Here is a 17,128-nt window from a genome sequence, read left to right as displayed (position 1 = left end):
GGCAAAGGAGAAGCACACCACACTAAGACAGAATTGCAAGGAATGAGGCACATTGATCCATTTTAGCATTGTGTGCAAGAGCAGAGGAAGGTCTTCAAAAGATTCACTCAGAGTTGTACAAGAGGGGGATGGCACAACAGAGAGCAGCGATGACATTCTGACTCTCTCGCTGAGTCCAAGAGCATATCAGGTTCAGGTTGTCAGGACAAGAAAACAACAAGGAATACTACCAATCTCCGTGCATACAATAATGTTAATAGTGAAATGCTCTGTACCATTTCAAGAGGATAGTGGGGCCTCCTGCAACATGATTCTTCAGGGTGAACTAGATTCAGACATACCCATGAAAGAGAGCAGACCCACTAATTTGTACGAGAGCATAATGCAGCCTGTAGGAAAATGTGGTCTCATACTAACTATCCAGAAAATATCAGATGCCACCAACTGAAGTTTTTAGTGGTGGATGGAAAGCACTACAGATTCCTCTCAGGAAATACAGCCAAGCAAGCCATGGATCTGATCAGGGTGCAGCATCAGAATTTTACAGTTGCAGTGCAAGAAAGCAAAAAGGGGAGTCCAATGCACAACGGAGACAAGTTTAAAAGCATATGGGGATGTTTTCAAAGGCAACAAGTGCCTCAAAGGAAAGCTGCAATTGGAAGTAGACCCCACAGTGGAACCCATGTACTTACCAAGAAGACAAATTATAGTGGAACTACTTAATTCAATACATGAAGAGCTCAAAAATCTGCAAAGCAGGTAGGGGTATCATAGCACCTGTAGAGGCCAATATAGTCTGGATAAGCAAGATGGTGGTGGTAAAGAAGCCACTGGACCCAAAGCCACTGAACCAGTCACTGAAAAATGCCACTATCCAGTGCCCAGAATTGACAATGTCTTGCCAGAACTTTCCAAAGACAGAAACTTTATATTTTAACGTGAGGAACACGTTTTAGCACAAGCCTGGATAAAGCGTCCAGCATGCTGACCTTCGCAACACTATTTGGTCTTGCTACAGATAGCTGTGCATGTCATAGTGCATAACCCCAGAATGAGAAGTGTTCCGGAAAAGACTCACCCAACTGCTAGAAAACCTGCCTGGGGATTAAAATAATTGCAGATTCTAGCCTCACTACAGGTGCAGGGAGCAATGATACAGAAGCTGGATCTGGAGGAGACCATGACAGAAAACTGCAAGCTTTTCTACAGCGATGCAGGTTTAGGAACATAAAACCCAACCCAGAAAAAATGTGACTCAAACAGCTTGAGATGACATAGATTGGACATCTGCTCACAGAAGGGGGAATGAAAGCAGATCCCAAGAAGATCAATGCAGTCAGAGGCTCCAGTGGATGTGAAAAGGGGTACAGGTCTTCATAGGAATGATAAATTTTCTGGTTGCAGCAGCACCCCCCATACATCAGCTCACAAGACAGAACGTTGAGTGGGACTGGGCTGGTCCCCAAAATCAAGCATTTGACGTGTTGAAACAAAAGATAACAGATGCCCCAGCCCTGAAGTACTACCAGAATAGAGATCAGATATTGTCCAGGAAGATTACTGGTACATGACACCCTGACCAGGGCATACATACCCAGTATCACCAATCTGAGCATGCAGGATGAAATTACATTTTGAGGACACAGAGCTGTCTCTCCGCCTCATTACATAAGAATGTCATACCTGGATATTGACAGCTGTCTTAGATGGGCTTGAGCGTGTGTTTACTGGCTGGGAACGAATACACAACTCCGCTCCTTGACAGAGAGGTACGACACCTGCCAGTTGTGTGATAACTGCCAGCTGAAAGAGACTGTTACCACATGAGCTGCCCTCCTGACCATGGGAATAGGTGGAAATAAACTTATTTACCTTCAAAGAAAAGCAGTACTTGATTACAGTGGACTACTATTCAAATTTTTGGGGATGTCAATGCCCTGCCTGATACAAAAAGCAAGTCAGTGATTGGCAAACTGAAGGCCCACTTTGTGAGATATGCATTCCAGAGTATTCACCAACAACAGACCCCAATTTCCCAGAGAAAAATTCCAGGAATTTGACCACCACCCCTTCTCCCCAGCGTACACACAGATTAATGATAATGTAGGATCAGCTGTGAAAACAGCTAAGAGACCATTAAACAAGGTTGTTTCTTGTTAGCATTTTTGGCACACAAGAATACCCCATCACAAGGGTACCAAAACAATCCAGCGCAGCAACTATAGGACAAAGGACCAAAATTCTGATACCAATGAGGGGAGACCTGTTGCAGCCAGAAAGATGGAGATACCACAGAGAGAAGATGGCCACCAATCAGAAAAAACAGGAACCAGAGTACAACAGCTCAGTCATAACCTACAAGCCGTGGAGACCGGCTCTCCTATGAGGATTCAGCCATTAGAAAGACTCCAGAAAGAGTGGACTAAAGGAATCATGAAGGGGGCAGTGTCATCTAGCTCACACGAGTTGACTACACAAAAGGGACAAGTAATCCAAACGAACAGGAGGCACTTGCAAGCCAACAGACACCATCCAGGGAAAACCTACAGAAATAGAGATAATCACAGAACCAAGACACAGAACCATCTGGAGGCCAACGTAACAGGGAGGGAAGAAATTCCACAGAGTAGTAGTTTGATGCCAAACACTAGCTAGTTTCTCCTGAACATTCGTGAACTGAGATTTTCAAAGGCTTTCGACCAAATAGGGTAGATTTTCACACAAGAAAAGGCACGTCCCTGATGCCAGAGCAAGTTTGTTTGTTTACATAGTTAAAATAACTTATTTTCCCTAGTCAAATTCTTCAGAACCATTTGCTGAAATAACCCAACAAAATTCAGCCACAGGCAGGTACCTGGGATGGAAAATTTCAACCTAAACAGTTAAAGTTTAGCAAAGTTATAAGCAACTGAAAAACAGGGTCTTACAAGAAGCAACCTGTTGGTTTTGCTTCTTTTATATATCCAGCTAGGTTCCACTACAGCAGTCTACCAACTTCAGGAATAAGGAAAGAGGCCTGATTACATAGTGCAATCATCACATTAATTCTGTTTATTATCACCTAAATTAGCTAGTTGAGCTGGGACATTTCTAATTTCAGCAGAATTATATTTCTACAATAGACAGTGATATTCGGCCTATAATGAAAACAAAACAAATGTTTTAACTAATTAAACCATCATACTGCACTATTTCCAGTTCTTCACACATACCAGGATTAGTGTTATGCACAGACTAAGATCAAAAGTGTATGATAAAATTAACCATAGGGGATGTTATTTCAACATTACTACTACTGTATTTGAGATTTGATAGTCACCTCACCAAAACCTGCTGCATGGTTGATCACTTATGAAACATTGTGGTTGACAGTAAAATTAATGTTTTAACTTATTCAATTTTATTTCTCATGTGCAATATCTTACTATGATTCCTGCAAAATTGTATAAGAAAAGTGAATTTTTATTGGAAATTTTTGTACTACATTACACAAATTCTTAGATTGAAGGTATAGACTAATTTTATCATGCAACAATTATGAGATATAGGATCATATACTGTAAATCGTTGGCTGTTTGTTATCAGTGAATGAAGAATGTCATATTTAATTAAATTAAGTACTCCACAGCCTCTCAATACTGCTCTATGATGCAGTCAGTATAATGTTTTCAATCAACCAAAATAAAAATATTAATCTAAAAGAGGAATATCATTAACATTAAAACTGCAATGCGTCATCCAAAGTAATTTAAACGATTTTCTACACAAGTCATTATTTAAATTAAATAAGATAAAAGAAAGATCCTTACCAGTAAATGTACATCACCAAATACATTGCCTCTGTAGATCCACAGTGTAAGAGTTTTGTGCCATGCCTTGCAAGCCATAAAACAGTTAGTAGTAAAACCATTAGGGGAGGCTTATACACTCCAGAACCAAAGGCTTATAGATGCCTCACCCCCTATACAACTCCTATTCTGACTCTTAAGAATGGAAAAGAGAAGTTCAGTGCAGATCTGCAAATGCACTACATTCAAAGAACTCAATTTAATAGAATCTAATCTTCCTTTCTCTATCATAAACTGCCTCTGCAGATTTTCTCTCTATATAAGACTATTCAGCAATATCACAATCCAGAATGAGAATGAGGACCAGCAAGATCAAGCAACAGATTTCCGGAATAAGAATGCTCCTTTCTTGAGAGCTTGATTGTATGAAGCATAGCTTCTTTTTCTTCCCATTTAAAAGAAAGGGTTAGAACTGAGGACTTGCTATGGCAGCCATGTGCACCATGGATGGTCTAGATCAGGGGTCGGCAACCTTTCAGAAGTGGTGTGCCGAGTCTTCATTTATTCACTCTAATTTAAGGTTTCGCGTGACAGTAATACATTTGAACGTTTTTAGAAGGTCTTTTTCTCTAAGTCTAATATATAACTAAACTATTGTTGTATGTAAAGTAAATAAGGTTTTTAAAATGTTTAAGAAGCTTAATTTAAAATTAAATTAAAATGCAGAGCCCCCTAGACCGGTGGCCAGGACCTGGGCAGTGTGATTGCCACTGAAAATCAGCTCGCGTGCCGCCTTTGGCACGCGTGCCATAGGTTGCCTACCCCTGGTCTAGATAATACTTAGTCCTGTCATGAGTGCAGGGGACTGGACTAGATAACCTCTCGAGGTCCCTTCCAGTTCTATGATTCTATGATACTTAGGACCCAGCAAAGCAGAAGGATCAGAAGTTCTGGAACACTACTTCTCTTTTCCCCCCCTCTGTTCTGAGGCTCAGGCCTTTAAAAAGGTCCTCCTTTCTCAACACCAAACTGCTTTGACTGTCCTCTATGATCCAAGGATTTCTGCTGAAAAGTAAAAATGGAACACTCAGCCTAGTAGGGCATATCCAGGTGAAAGGCCAATTCTTCTGTCAGCAACACGTTCAGTCTATGAATCTTATCTTCCTCATTTTTGAGATGAAGGCAGTGCCACTTTAATGGACTCCAGTCAGACACAGGGGTCTGCAATAGATACCTTGCTACTCCAAAATGAACACATCTTGAGCCTTTTGTGGATTCAAAATATTGCTGATTGCACCAAGAGCTCAGCTGTGCTAAACCAATTTTTAAGCTAGTAGTTGATTTGTACTTCTTATAAAAATGTTCTTTGTGTAACAGAGTAAACAGAAAACAGAAGAGATACGGGGAAAAGGAAGATTAAAAGTGAAGAATTCTGTGGAGATGGTATTTCTAAGGAAATGTAGGACACAGCGGCTGGATCAGACTAATGTTCCATCTAGTTCAGTAACCCATCTCCGACAACAGCCAGTTCCAGATGATTCAGAATAAGGTGAAAGAAAACCCCAAATGGACTATGGAATAATCTCCCCCCAGGGAAAATTTCTTCCTAGTCCTAGGAAGTTAGTGATTGGCTTCTAATCTGAAGAATGAGCATTTATGTCCTTTACAATATTTTATCCCTTCTAATGTAGCTATCAATATTTTTTATTATTTATAAACATACTGGTTTTCACACAACTGAACTCTAGGCATATTTTCAGTTTTAATAGAGAAATCACTAGAGCCAAAGTGTTTCTAAACTTGTACCAGTCATATGCAGAGGCATTAACATCAGGGTGGATTAAAATCAATGATTTAAAAAAAAAATTTAAAAATCAGATTTTTTTTATTTAAATCAGTTTTTTTATAGGTTTTTTTCCTCAAAAAGCATTGTATCTAAAGATAGTTTTAATTAAGATACATTATAGCTCAAATGCACGATGTCAAAACTTTTTCAGCAGCTACCCAATTGCCCCCTTTCTCTCCTGTTAATCAAACTACTGGTCCGGAATCCATACTGCATCGTTTGCTAGAATAAAAGACACCCCCATACAAAGTCATATTAACCTCAATTTTTGATAGAAAAAACTCTTCCAGCTTTGTCAAAGTTGTTTTCACCCCATATTTAAATCATATTAGGGTGGATAGAAATCAGATTTTTTTTTATTTAAAAAAAAATTATTTTTTTTACCTAAATCAGATTTTTTTGATAAAATGTTTTTTGAGGAAAAAAACCTATCTAAAGATAGTTTTAATTAAGATACATTATAGCTCAAAGATATCTCATCATGGAATAGGGATTATAAATTCTAATTCTACAGTATGAGACAATATATTCATGTAATGTTTAAGAAAAGTTTTGTAAATGAGTTCCAATAGTTCATGGATTAGGGACCCAATTTTATGGGGTTCCACAGGCTTCTGTATACATTATTTAGGTTAATCTTTCTATCTACCCAATTGGACTCAGTGCTCAGTGTAGAAGATACCATCAGAGATGCTTAGTTTTGCAGTTCTCAAACTGTGGATTTCTCTCCCCAGAGGTAACGTGCTTGTTACCAGCAAAAAATGTTTTTTAAATAAATAAATATATAGAGGTGAGAAATAACAGACCTCAACTCTATTGTCCCTCTGCTAATTTGTGTACACAGAGTAAAGCCCTTATCTCTCTCTAAAGTGCAAAGTTTCAAAAAGTTCAATGAATAGAAGATTGTTGGGGGCGGAATAGATCTGGACAAGGAGAAGAAGTCTGGCGATAAATGTGAGAAGCGAGGGACATATGCTTGTTTTGTTAAAATATTATATGTTTGCTGCTGAAGAAAAAAATCCAGAATATATAACGTTGTTGTTTTAGTTAAATAAAACAATTTACATGCTCTGTCTGGTGATGATTAGCCTGTTGAATTGGAGATAGTTCACCTCCCAATGACTTCATAAATATCTGCTTCAATTACCTTTGGTAAATGAAATAACCAAACAATCATTCATTTTCTAATATAGCTGTAAAACTAATCTGAAAAGTTTTCAAAATAAATCACTGTTTACAAATGTATAGTGTGTACCTTCTAAAAATGAAACCTACATCTATCTCTGAGTTATGAAGAATATGTATTAAAGTTATAACAACCAACAAGAATGCACTTTTATGTAGAAAAACATGATTAAATCGAGTCTTCCTGTCTAGTAATTTAAATCAAATCCACCCTGATTAATATATTCCAATGATTAGGGTGACCATATTTTCCCAAAGGGAAAAAACTCTCCTCCCTGGCATGTGGGGCCAGCCTGAGACCCCCTGCCACCCACCCGCTCAGCCCAGCCTGAGCCACTCTCCTGAGCCCTTCCTCCCAGACTGTACCCCGCTGGGGGTCGCACCCCACTTTTTGGCAAAACTGTGCATTTGTCCAGTTGATCAGTTGGCAAGAGCAAACCGGACAAGTGTCCAGTTTTGCCAAAAAAAGTCAGGACAGCCGGGACAGCACTTAAAAAAGGGATTGTCCCACCCAAAACGGGATGTATGGTCACCCTACCAATGATCTATAAGACATATAGGATTGAGAATAATATGGTGTTACTGAGATCCAATTATTTAGGGATGTCGATACCAACACTGTATTTTCTGTATATATATTAAAAATTTTGGTATTAATCATTAACAGATAAATGTTCAGAATTGAGCAGCCTTTTATTTGAGCATCTGAGCATCCTCATCACTGTTTTGTAAAGTGGCCTTAATTCTGAATCTTAGTATATTTATGACTTTGGCATCCTTCTTAATTGTCTGGTATAATTTTGATAGCACCTCAGGCAGACATCTTTTCTATTTTTGTTCCTATCTACCTGACTTACTCTTTTTTTGTGACTGCTAAGAGATGTTCCTGCTGCTAGGCTTTTTTAGTACATTATCGATTTACAGCAGTATACTAATCTATCATGTCACCTTGCTCAAAAAAGTAAGGGTTCAAATGCTTTTAAACCAAGTCTAAGAGAAGAGAGTATGCTGTCTTCTATTAACCTTGCAGTTGTTAAAGTAACAAGAATAAAAATTATGAATACATGGGGTCTCAGAACACACAGAAAGACCATTTCTTCAGGGAGGAACCAGACCTAAATATTTCAGAGTGGTAGCCATGTTAGTCTGTATCAGCAAAAAGAATGAGGAGTACTTGTGGCACCTTAGGCCTGGTCTACACTAACCCCCCAATTCGAACTAAGGTACGCAACTTCAGCTACGTGAATAACGTAGCTGAAGTCGACGTACATTAGTTCGAACTTACCGCGGTCCAGACGCAGCAGGCAGGCTCCCCCTTCGACTCCGCGTACTCCTCACGCCGAGCAGGATTACCGGAGTCGACGGCAAGCACTTCTGGGTTCGATTTATCGCGTCCAGACAAGACGCGATAAATTGAACCCAGAAGTTCAATTGCCTGCCGCCGAACCAGCGCGTAAGTATAGACAAGCCCTTAGAGACTAACAAATTTATTTGAGCATAAGCTTTTGTGGGCTAAAACCCACTTCATTGGATGCACGCAGTGGAAAATACAGTAGGTAGATATATATACACACACACAGAGGACATGAAAAAATGGGTGTTGCCATACTAACTATAATGAGAGTAATCAGTTAAGATGGGCTATTATCAGCAGGAGAAAAAAAAACTTTTGTAGTGATAACAGTAGGGGGGGAAATTAGCATGGGGAAATAGGTTTTACTTTGTGTAATGACCCATCCACTCCCAGTCTTTATTCAAGCCTAATTTAATGGTGTCCAGTTTGCAAATTAATTCCCATTCTGCACTTTCTCGTTGGAGTCTGTTTTTGAAGTTTTTTTGTTGGCGATTGCGACTTTGAAGTCTGTAATCGAGTGACAATGGAGGTTGAATTGTCTAAGAGGAATAAAGGAAATTGGTTTTGGGGCAGTATGGTAGTGGACACATGAAAACCTTCTATCATTTCCAAAAGACACTTCACTGAGGTAATTTCTCAGCATGCCATCTAGAAGAACTGTATTCCTTCATACTTCTCACTAACTTCCCTTATTCCTCATCAAAATGCTTCTCCTGTGACACCCCAAAACTATATTGTGCCAGTTTTACACTTTGATATTATCATCCAAGATGGTGAAATAGCTCAGAGATAAGTAAATACCCCCAACCTTTGTCTAAAATATATGATCTTTACTTTGGGGTTTTTGTGCATCTCAATTGTTTTTCTATCCAAGCACAGACATGTAGAGTTTGAAAAGCCACTACAAAAAATCTCTTCTAGTGTTTCCAGCCCAGGATAATAACTACAGAGTTTTCATATAGCTGGGCAACATCTGGATACTTATCGGAACTGACCTACAAACCTTTTGAGAAGTTTCCAGAATTGTGTGTTCTAATATGGCAGACTACAAATTCTGCAGCTTTTTTTTAATTGAGTTTTTAAATTAATTAAATATGAAAATAAGTCATACAGTCAGTACCCATTTACTGTGATATTATACTTCATTATACACGGTCACTACATTTTCTAGTTCTCTGTATAACAGCAACTTTATATACAATGCATAATAGAAGTTGACAAGAAGGAATTTTGAGATTTTGGCAGCTCAGAAGTGAAACAACACTTTCAGCATGGGGGATGTGCACCAGACCACCTGGAATTGTGAGAGAAACCTGGTAGTTGTATGATTCTAATAAAATGATCTGCAGTGAACGAATTAAAGTTAGTATTTAAACTGTCTGCTTTTGTTTTTGGAGTTCACAGATCCCAGAATGATTATTCCAAACTTTCTGCAAACTCCAGTAGGAATTGTTTAATTGATTTATCCTTAATGTTGGCAAGATTATCATTACAAACATCAGGATTAGATATCTAATTTTTCTATAAAGGAAAGCTTATATCTCATTGCACAATATCACTGCAAGTGTTGACCAATGAATAGATACCACAACCATAATAAATGAGACAAGATCTCGGACACAAAACAGTGAACTAAAGCAACTTTCATTCCACTAAGCATTAACATACACAGTCTACTAGGTATTGTGTTTTGTTTCACTGCTAGTGAATATGATTGTTTCGAATTCCAGAAAAACCTACAAATACCAGTCACATAGGACATATTTCCTATTATCTATGTACCTCACATATACTCTCCTATTCATATAATACACATAGCATGAGAGACATTTATAGTCTCACTGTATATCACGACAACTTTGTTTTTACAGGATCATTTTCCTAATGTAATACCAAATGTTAATGGAGTTTAAATGTATCTTACCTTATTTTCATCTGTTAATTTAAATTCTGTATTTTGCACATACATAGCACCTGACTTCTGAGGGACTCAAAGTGCTTTAAAAACAATACCAAAAGTTTTACCATTTTACAAACGGGGAAACTGAGTCTCAAAAAGATTGACACTATGTCACCAAAGAGGAGTCTGGAATAGAATCCAGCTCTGTCTCCCATCCTCATGCCTTAACTGCTGCAGTTAGACAAACCAGCTAAAATAATGCTATTTACAGTTTCCACAGAAAATAATAAATATTGCTTTTATCAGAGAACAAAGTAACGTATGTACCGTCAATTTGTCGAAAATATTAGCGTGATGGCATCAGCACAACCATGAAAACCAAAGGACCACTAATATTTCAACTGCAGAACCATTTTAAACTCTGAATTTGCACTTTATAAGAGTAGATGGTTACATTTTGATCCGTCTTGGTCTGTTACCTCTCTGAGTTTGGGGTACAAAACAATAAAAAGGCTTGATTTCCCTTGTTTGGAATAGAATATAATTGCAATTTCACATGATTTCTTTTTGACCCAAACACACATTGTACACTCAAGTATGCTTGAAAGGAAAACAAAATTTAGTGAATCTTTTAAAAAGCTGGTTGAATTTCTGATTGGTAAAGACACAGATGTGGAAAACACAGATGTGGTTTATATTTCATTGAGAACATTTCACAAACCTCCACTCAAGCAGTCCCAAAAGAGGTGCAGTCAAACAAAATCTTTGGCTAAAAAAATAAAAATACCTCATTGTGTTTTTAATTGGAAAACTATTTTTATATTTGTGAAATAAATTAAGTTATTACCTTATATCCAGGTCCTAACTGATGTATTGCAAATATCTGTGCTGGATTGAGTGCTTCAGTGAACACATATACTGCTCCAAGTTGACCACAAAACACTCTATTTGCATCAGCTGTCTCTGAAGAGCCAAGAAAACATTTATCATAGCTCTGTATAAAAAAGAAGAAATTTTAATGAATTTAAAATACACAGTGGATATTCAAAGAAACAGTCCTGGTTTATTTTTTACCAACAAAATAAACTAGATTATTGAATAAAGTAATATCGAGAAAAGAAAAAATAACTTTAATTAGTGTAACCCTCTCTGGAGCTGGTTGTTCCTGTCATATTACTCAGAGCCTCAAAAGCAATGGCTACAGAGGCTGAGGACTAAGTTTCCAAGATTGCCTAGAGTTCAGGGTGAAGATTGAACAAGTTGAAAGCTACCACAAGAACCATTCATAAACCAGAACCCAGAGACAACGAGTTTTGTTTTACTTTCGGCTATTTTTGGTTTTGGCTGTTGTTGGGTGGACCAGAAACGTTGAACTCTGTTCGTGGTTACTGCATTGTTAAAGGATGTCAGCCCATGAGACCAACTTCACAGGAGGCTGAGGAGGCCAGGCTACCAAGAGCCAACCTAATTTTCTATTGGACTCCAGACCAGTGAGCCTCAGGAAGAAGCTACCCTTTTAGGGCGAAGACCTCATAAGGAATTCTATGTCTATTTATTTTATGTGCGCGTTTTAAGCCAGCCAACAATTACAGTGCTGCATCACCCAGTAAAGAACTGATTCTCAACTCACTATCTGCCCAGGCGGGCTTTGGGAGGGAGCAGCGAGGTCTGGGCTGATTGTAAATGCTGGGAGGAGAAGGGTGTAAGATTGTTATTTTATTATTCTAGTTACTTCTTCTCTTTCCTTATCCCTTACCCTTTGTTCCCTGTACCTAATAAAGTTCCCTCTGCTGTTGTACTGTTACTTTGGGAATAGTGATAATTATTTTATTTTTTGCATATTGTACTACAATCCTAGTATATTATCTGTTAGTAAACATTTTCCCAAGGGAAAGCCTGCTTGTGTTCCAGGCAATAAGGGGCACCTTGGTTGGAGGCACCAGGTTCCAAGATAGAGAACTCAGGACCCAAACTCCTAAAGTGAGAAGGGAGAAATCACTCCAAGCAGCAAGGAGAAGGCTTAAGACACGCCTCAGGGCTGGGATTACATTAGTTATTACAAGCATTTTTCTATTATGACTGATTGCCATGGTTGGTTTTCATTCACATTCTTCTTCCAGTAGTAAAAACAAATAGCCAATTCAGAAGTATCAAGCATTCTCCTACATTTGGACCCAGAACACATGAAATATTCAAATTTGTCTCCTTTTATTCTAGAATTGCAAATAGGTATTCAGTCATAACTACACACTGGTGTTCAATGAATTAAAAAAACACCTTCTTCCTTGCATATTCTTCTTTCTGAGTTAACAAGGAAAATAATTGTTTATCATACTGAATGAAAACTTGTACAACTGCTAACTGTGGTATGTAACCTATCATTAAAATCAGCTTCTGTACCAGATGATTGTAAAATAGCTAATGTGACACCAACTTTTTAAAAAGGCTCCAGAGGTGATCCTGGCAATTGCAGGCCAATAAGCCTAACTTCAGTACCGGGCAAACTGGTTGAAACTATAGTAAACAGAATTGTCAGACACTTAGATGAACATGATTTGTTGAGGAAGAGTCAACATGGTTTTTGTAAAGGGAAATCATGCATCACCAATCTACTAGAATTCGCTGAGTGTGTCAATAAGTGTGTGGACAAGGGTGATCTAGTGGACATAGTGTACTTAGATTTTCAGAAAGCCTTCGAAAAGGTCCCTCAGTGAAGGCTCTTCAGCAAAGTAAGCTGCCATGGGTTAAGAGGGAAGGTCCTCTCATGGATTAGTAACTGGTTAAAAGATAGGAAACAAAAGGGTAAATAAATGGTCAGTTCTCAGAATGGAGAGAGGTAAATAGTGGTGTTCCCCAGGGGTCTGAACAGGGACCAGTACTATGCAAAATATTCATAAAAGATCTGGAAAAAGGGATTAACAGTGAGGCAGCAAAATTTTCAGATGATACAAAACTACTCAAGATAGTTAAGTCCCAGGCAGACTGCGAAGAGCTACAAAAGGATCTCACAAATCTGAGGGACTGGGCAACAAAATGGAAGATGAAATGCAATGTTGATAAATGCAAAGTAATGCATATTGGAAAACATCATCCCAACCATACATATAAAGTGATGGGGTCTCAATTAGCTGTTACCACTCAAGAAAGAGATCTTGGAGTCATTGTGGATAGTTCTCTGAAAACATCCACTCAATGTGCAGCAGCAGTCAAAAAAGTGAACAGAATGTTGGGAATCATTAAGAAAGTGATAGATAACAAGACAGAAAATATCATATTGGCTATATATAAATCCATGGTACGCCCACACCTTGAATACTGTGCGCAGATGTGGTCACCCCATCTCAAAAAAGATATATTGGAATCGAAAAAGCTTCAGAAAAGGGCAAAAAAATGATTGGGGTATGAGGAGCGATTAAGAAGACTGGGACTTCTCAGCTTGGAAAAGAGATGACTAAGGGGGAATATGAAAGAGGTCTATAAAACCATGACTGGTGTGGAGAAAGTAAATAAGGAAGTGCTATTTACTCCTTCTCATAACTAAGGCTACATTTTAGTCATGGGTATTTTTAGTTAAAGTCATGGACAGATCATGGGCAGTAAACAATAATTCATGGCACATGATCTGTCCATGACTTGTACTATATACCCCTGACTAAATCTTGGGGGTGGGGGGGGGCAGCCCAGGGGTGTCATGGGGGGCAGCCTGGGGGTGCAGAGGGTGCTGGGTGGGTGGCCCAGGTGACTACAGGCACTGGGGGGGCAGCCTGGAATCCCCACTGGTGTGGGGGGGGGGGGCGGCAGGGCTGATAGGCTCCCTACCTGACTCCGTGCCTCCCCGGAAGTGTCAACATCCCCCTCTCTCAGCTCCTAGGCGGTGGCACGGCCAGACAGCTCTGCGCACTGCATCCACCCCAAGCGCCAGTTCCGCAGCTGGCATTGGCTGGGAACTGTGGCCAATGGGAGCTGCGGGGTGGTATCTGCAGGCAGAGGCAGCGCATGGAGCAAGGAGCTGAGGGAGGGAAATGTCGACGCTTCCAGAGAGCCTCCCGAGGTAAGCACTGCCCAGAGCCCTCACCCCCTCCCGTGCCCCAACCCCCAGCCGTGAGCCCCCTCCCACACCCAAACTCCTGCTGCTACTGGGGGAAAGGGGTGCAGTGGGCTGAGACTGCTCCAGCAGCAGCTTTCAGCCGACCCAGAACCTGCCTGAGTTGCTCAGGTGGCCCCGGGGCCAGCCATACCGGCCGCTGCAGAAGTCACGGAGGTCCAAGAAAGTCACGGAATCCGTGACAAACTTGCAGCCTTACTCATAACACAAGTACTAGGGTTCACCAAATGAAATTAATAGGCAAGACTTAAAAGAAAGAAAAGAAGGCATTAAAAGAAAGAAGGCATTTCTTCACATAATGCACAGTCAATCTGTGGAACTCCTTGCCATAGGATGTTGTGAAGGCCAAGACTATAACAGGGTTCAAAAACGAACTAGATAAGTTCATGGAGGATAGGTCCATCAATGGCTATTACAAGTAACCATTTCCAGTGTTTTTCTGGTGTTTACTGCATGAACACCAATTTCTTCTAAAAAAAATCACTAGTGTTTTATCAGAGTTAATTGATTAAAATAAAAAATCAGAAGCCCTGTATACATTGTACAGCATCTAAGATGATGGAAACACAACCTGACTGTGCCCTCTAGGTGATACAACAATATTAACAATATCATTTAATAACGGTGGATAAAATAATTGTTTTTTAAATTTAAAATGATTTTATTTACACTATTTTTATTTAAATCAAATAAGTTTATTTTAAAAAAAATAAACCTGTTTAAAATTCAATATAAAATATAACAACATATGTCAAGGTATAAACTTGCTATATATTCTATAGATTAGAAGAGACCACAAGGGTCATCTAGTCTAAGCCCTACCAAGACACAGGATTTGTTGTGTCTAAACCATCCATGACAGCCTCCTTTTGAAAGCCTCCAGCGAAGGCGTTTCCACAACCTCCCGAGGCAGTGTGTTCCATTGTCCTACTGTTCTTACAGTTAGGAAGTTTTTCCTGAGAATTCATCTAAATCTGCTATGCTGTAGTTTAAACCCATTGCTTCTTGCCTTGCCCTCTGCGGCAAGAGAGAACAACTTTTCTCTTTTTTATGACAGCCTTTCAAATATTTGAAAGCCGCTGTTATGCCCCCTCAATCTCCTCTTTTCCAAACTAAACATACCCAGTTCCTTCAGCCTTTGCTCGTATAGCTTGCATTCCATCCCTTTGATCATTTTTGTTGCTCCCCTCTGGATCATTTCCAGTTTCTTCACATCCTTTCTATACATTAGTGACCAAAATTGGACACAGTACTCTGGCTGAGGCCTAACTAGTGCCAAGAACAGCAGTATTATCACCTCCCGTGACTTGCATGCTATGCCTCTCATTAATGCAACCTAAAATTACCTTTGCTTTTTTTGCAATAGCATCACATTACTGACTCATGTTGAAGTTGTGATCCGCCACAACTCCAAGAGCCTCCTCAGCAGTGTAGTTACCAAACCAGTTATACCCCATTCTATATTGAGTGATTATCTATGACTTCCACTCTTAGAGATTGAAAAGCAGTTTACAGATGGAGGTGGGTATTGAAGTCTTACATAAAGACAGATCAAAGTACTACTCTACCAAAGGCTGTATCTTTTCAAGTTGCCTGTCCAATTACATAAGGTTTTCTGAAAGTATTAACAGAAGCTCATGTGGCTGCCTTACAATTTCTAAAATGGAGGCATTATTAAAGGAAGTTACAGAAGCATCTTGGGCCCTTGTACAATGGGTTCTAATTACTAATGGGGGATCCTGACCTGCAAGCATATAGCACAATTTAATGTCTTGAAATTCAATTTGAAAGCTTCTGAGAATAAATCTGTTTACCTTTAACTCTCTTGGCATATGACACAATACATTTGGAAGAATGCCTAAAAGATTTAGTTCAATTTAGATAAAAGGCTAAAACTCTAGATATATCTAAAGAATGCAGAGTCCTTTTCATTCTACTGGCATGAGGTTTTGGACAAAATATTGTTAAGTTAACTGACTGGTTAACATTACACTGGTCTTAGGTAGGAGACTCAGATAAGGCCTAAATGAAACCTTATCCATATGAAAAATTATATAGGGAGAACCTGACATCAAAGTATTAAATTTACCCATGCTACAGAAGTAATCACTACTAAAAATACTGTTTTCACAGATTGAAGACTTGACAGGTAGTGAAAAGCCCAAATGAGGTTTTCATTAACCTAGCCAATACAATAGTCAGATCCCATGGAGCATGTGGATCCTTTATAGGTAGAAATACTTTAGCCAGATGCTTAAGAAATCGTTTAGTAATAGGATGAGAAAATATATTATAACCATAATCTTAGGATGTTATGCAGATACAGGTGCTAGATGCACTTTAATGGAAAACATTGACAATCTAGAGAATTTTAAGGATAGAAGGTAATCTAAAATGAAAGTAACATCAGTTTTTTATTATCATCTATTAAAACTGCTTAAGAAAAGGTTTTTAGTCTTATTCAAGCAGCTAGAATCCAGGCTGTCAGATGTAGGGATGCCAAGAGGAAGATTTGTCCCTTTGTTCTGTGATATGAAGTCAGCAATCAGAGGAAGGGTGATCAGTGAATGTATCAACAACCTGATCAGGTCTGGAAACCAATATAGCCTGGGCCATGCTGGTGCAATGAGATTTATGGAAGTTGAGTCTTGACTGAGTTTCACTGCAGAAGTTATTGGAATCAACTGTACTGGAGGGTAAGCCTAATGAAAGCCTAGGGACCGTGAATGCATCAGCTATAGAGCCTGGACTGATCCCTGCCTTTGAGCAATACCTCTGACACTTTTTGTTGACGTTTGTGGCAAACCAATGCACATGAGATCATTTCCTAGGGTTACCATACGTCCTCTTTTTCCCCGGACATGTCCGGCTTTTCGGCACTCAAACCCCCGTCCGGGGGGAATTGCCAAAAAGCCGAACATGTCCGGGAAAATGGCGGCTCTGCTCCTCC

The 17,128-nt window shown here is 39.2% G+C and overlaps 1 protein-coding gene across 1 annotated transcript in view; it reads right to left on the bottom strand.

Moving 5' to 3' along the window:
* The window catches only part of LOC112121265 (neurobeachin), a 959,539-nt gene that overhangs the window by 750,813 nt on the left and 191,598 nt on the right, over window positions 1–17,128 (bottom strand). The window contains exon 8 of the mRNA XM_029911962.1: window positions 10,921–11,067. Within this exon, the coding sequence (XP_029767822.1) occupies window positions 10,921–11,067 (147 nt within the window). The remainder of the gene's footprint in view (window positions 1–10,920; window positions 11,068–17,128) is intronic.

This window comes from Terrapene carolina, unplaced genomic scaffold, assembly GCF_002925995.2.
Source record: "Terrapene carolina triunguis isolate 2854851 unplaced genomic scaffold, T_m_triunguis-2.0 Scaffold139, whole genome shotgun sequence".
NCBI lineage: Eukaryota > Metazoa > Chordata > Testudines > Emydidae > Terrapene > Terrapene triunguis.
This window is presented reverse-complemented; position numbering and strand designations above follow the sequence as displayed.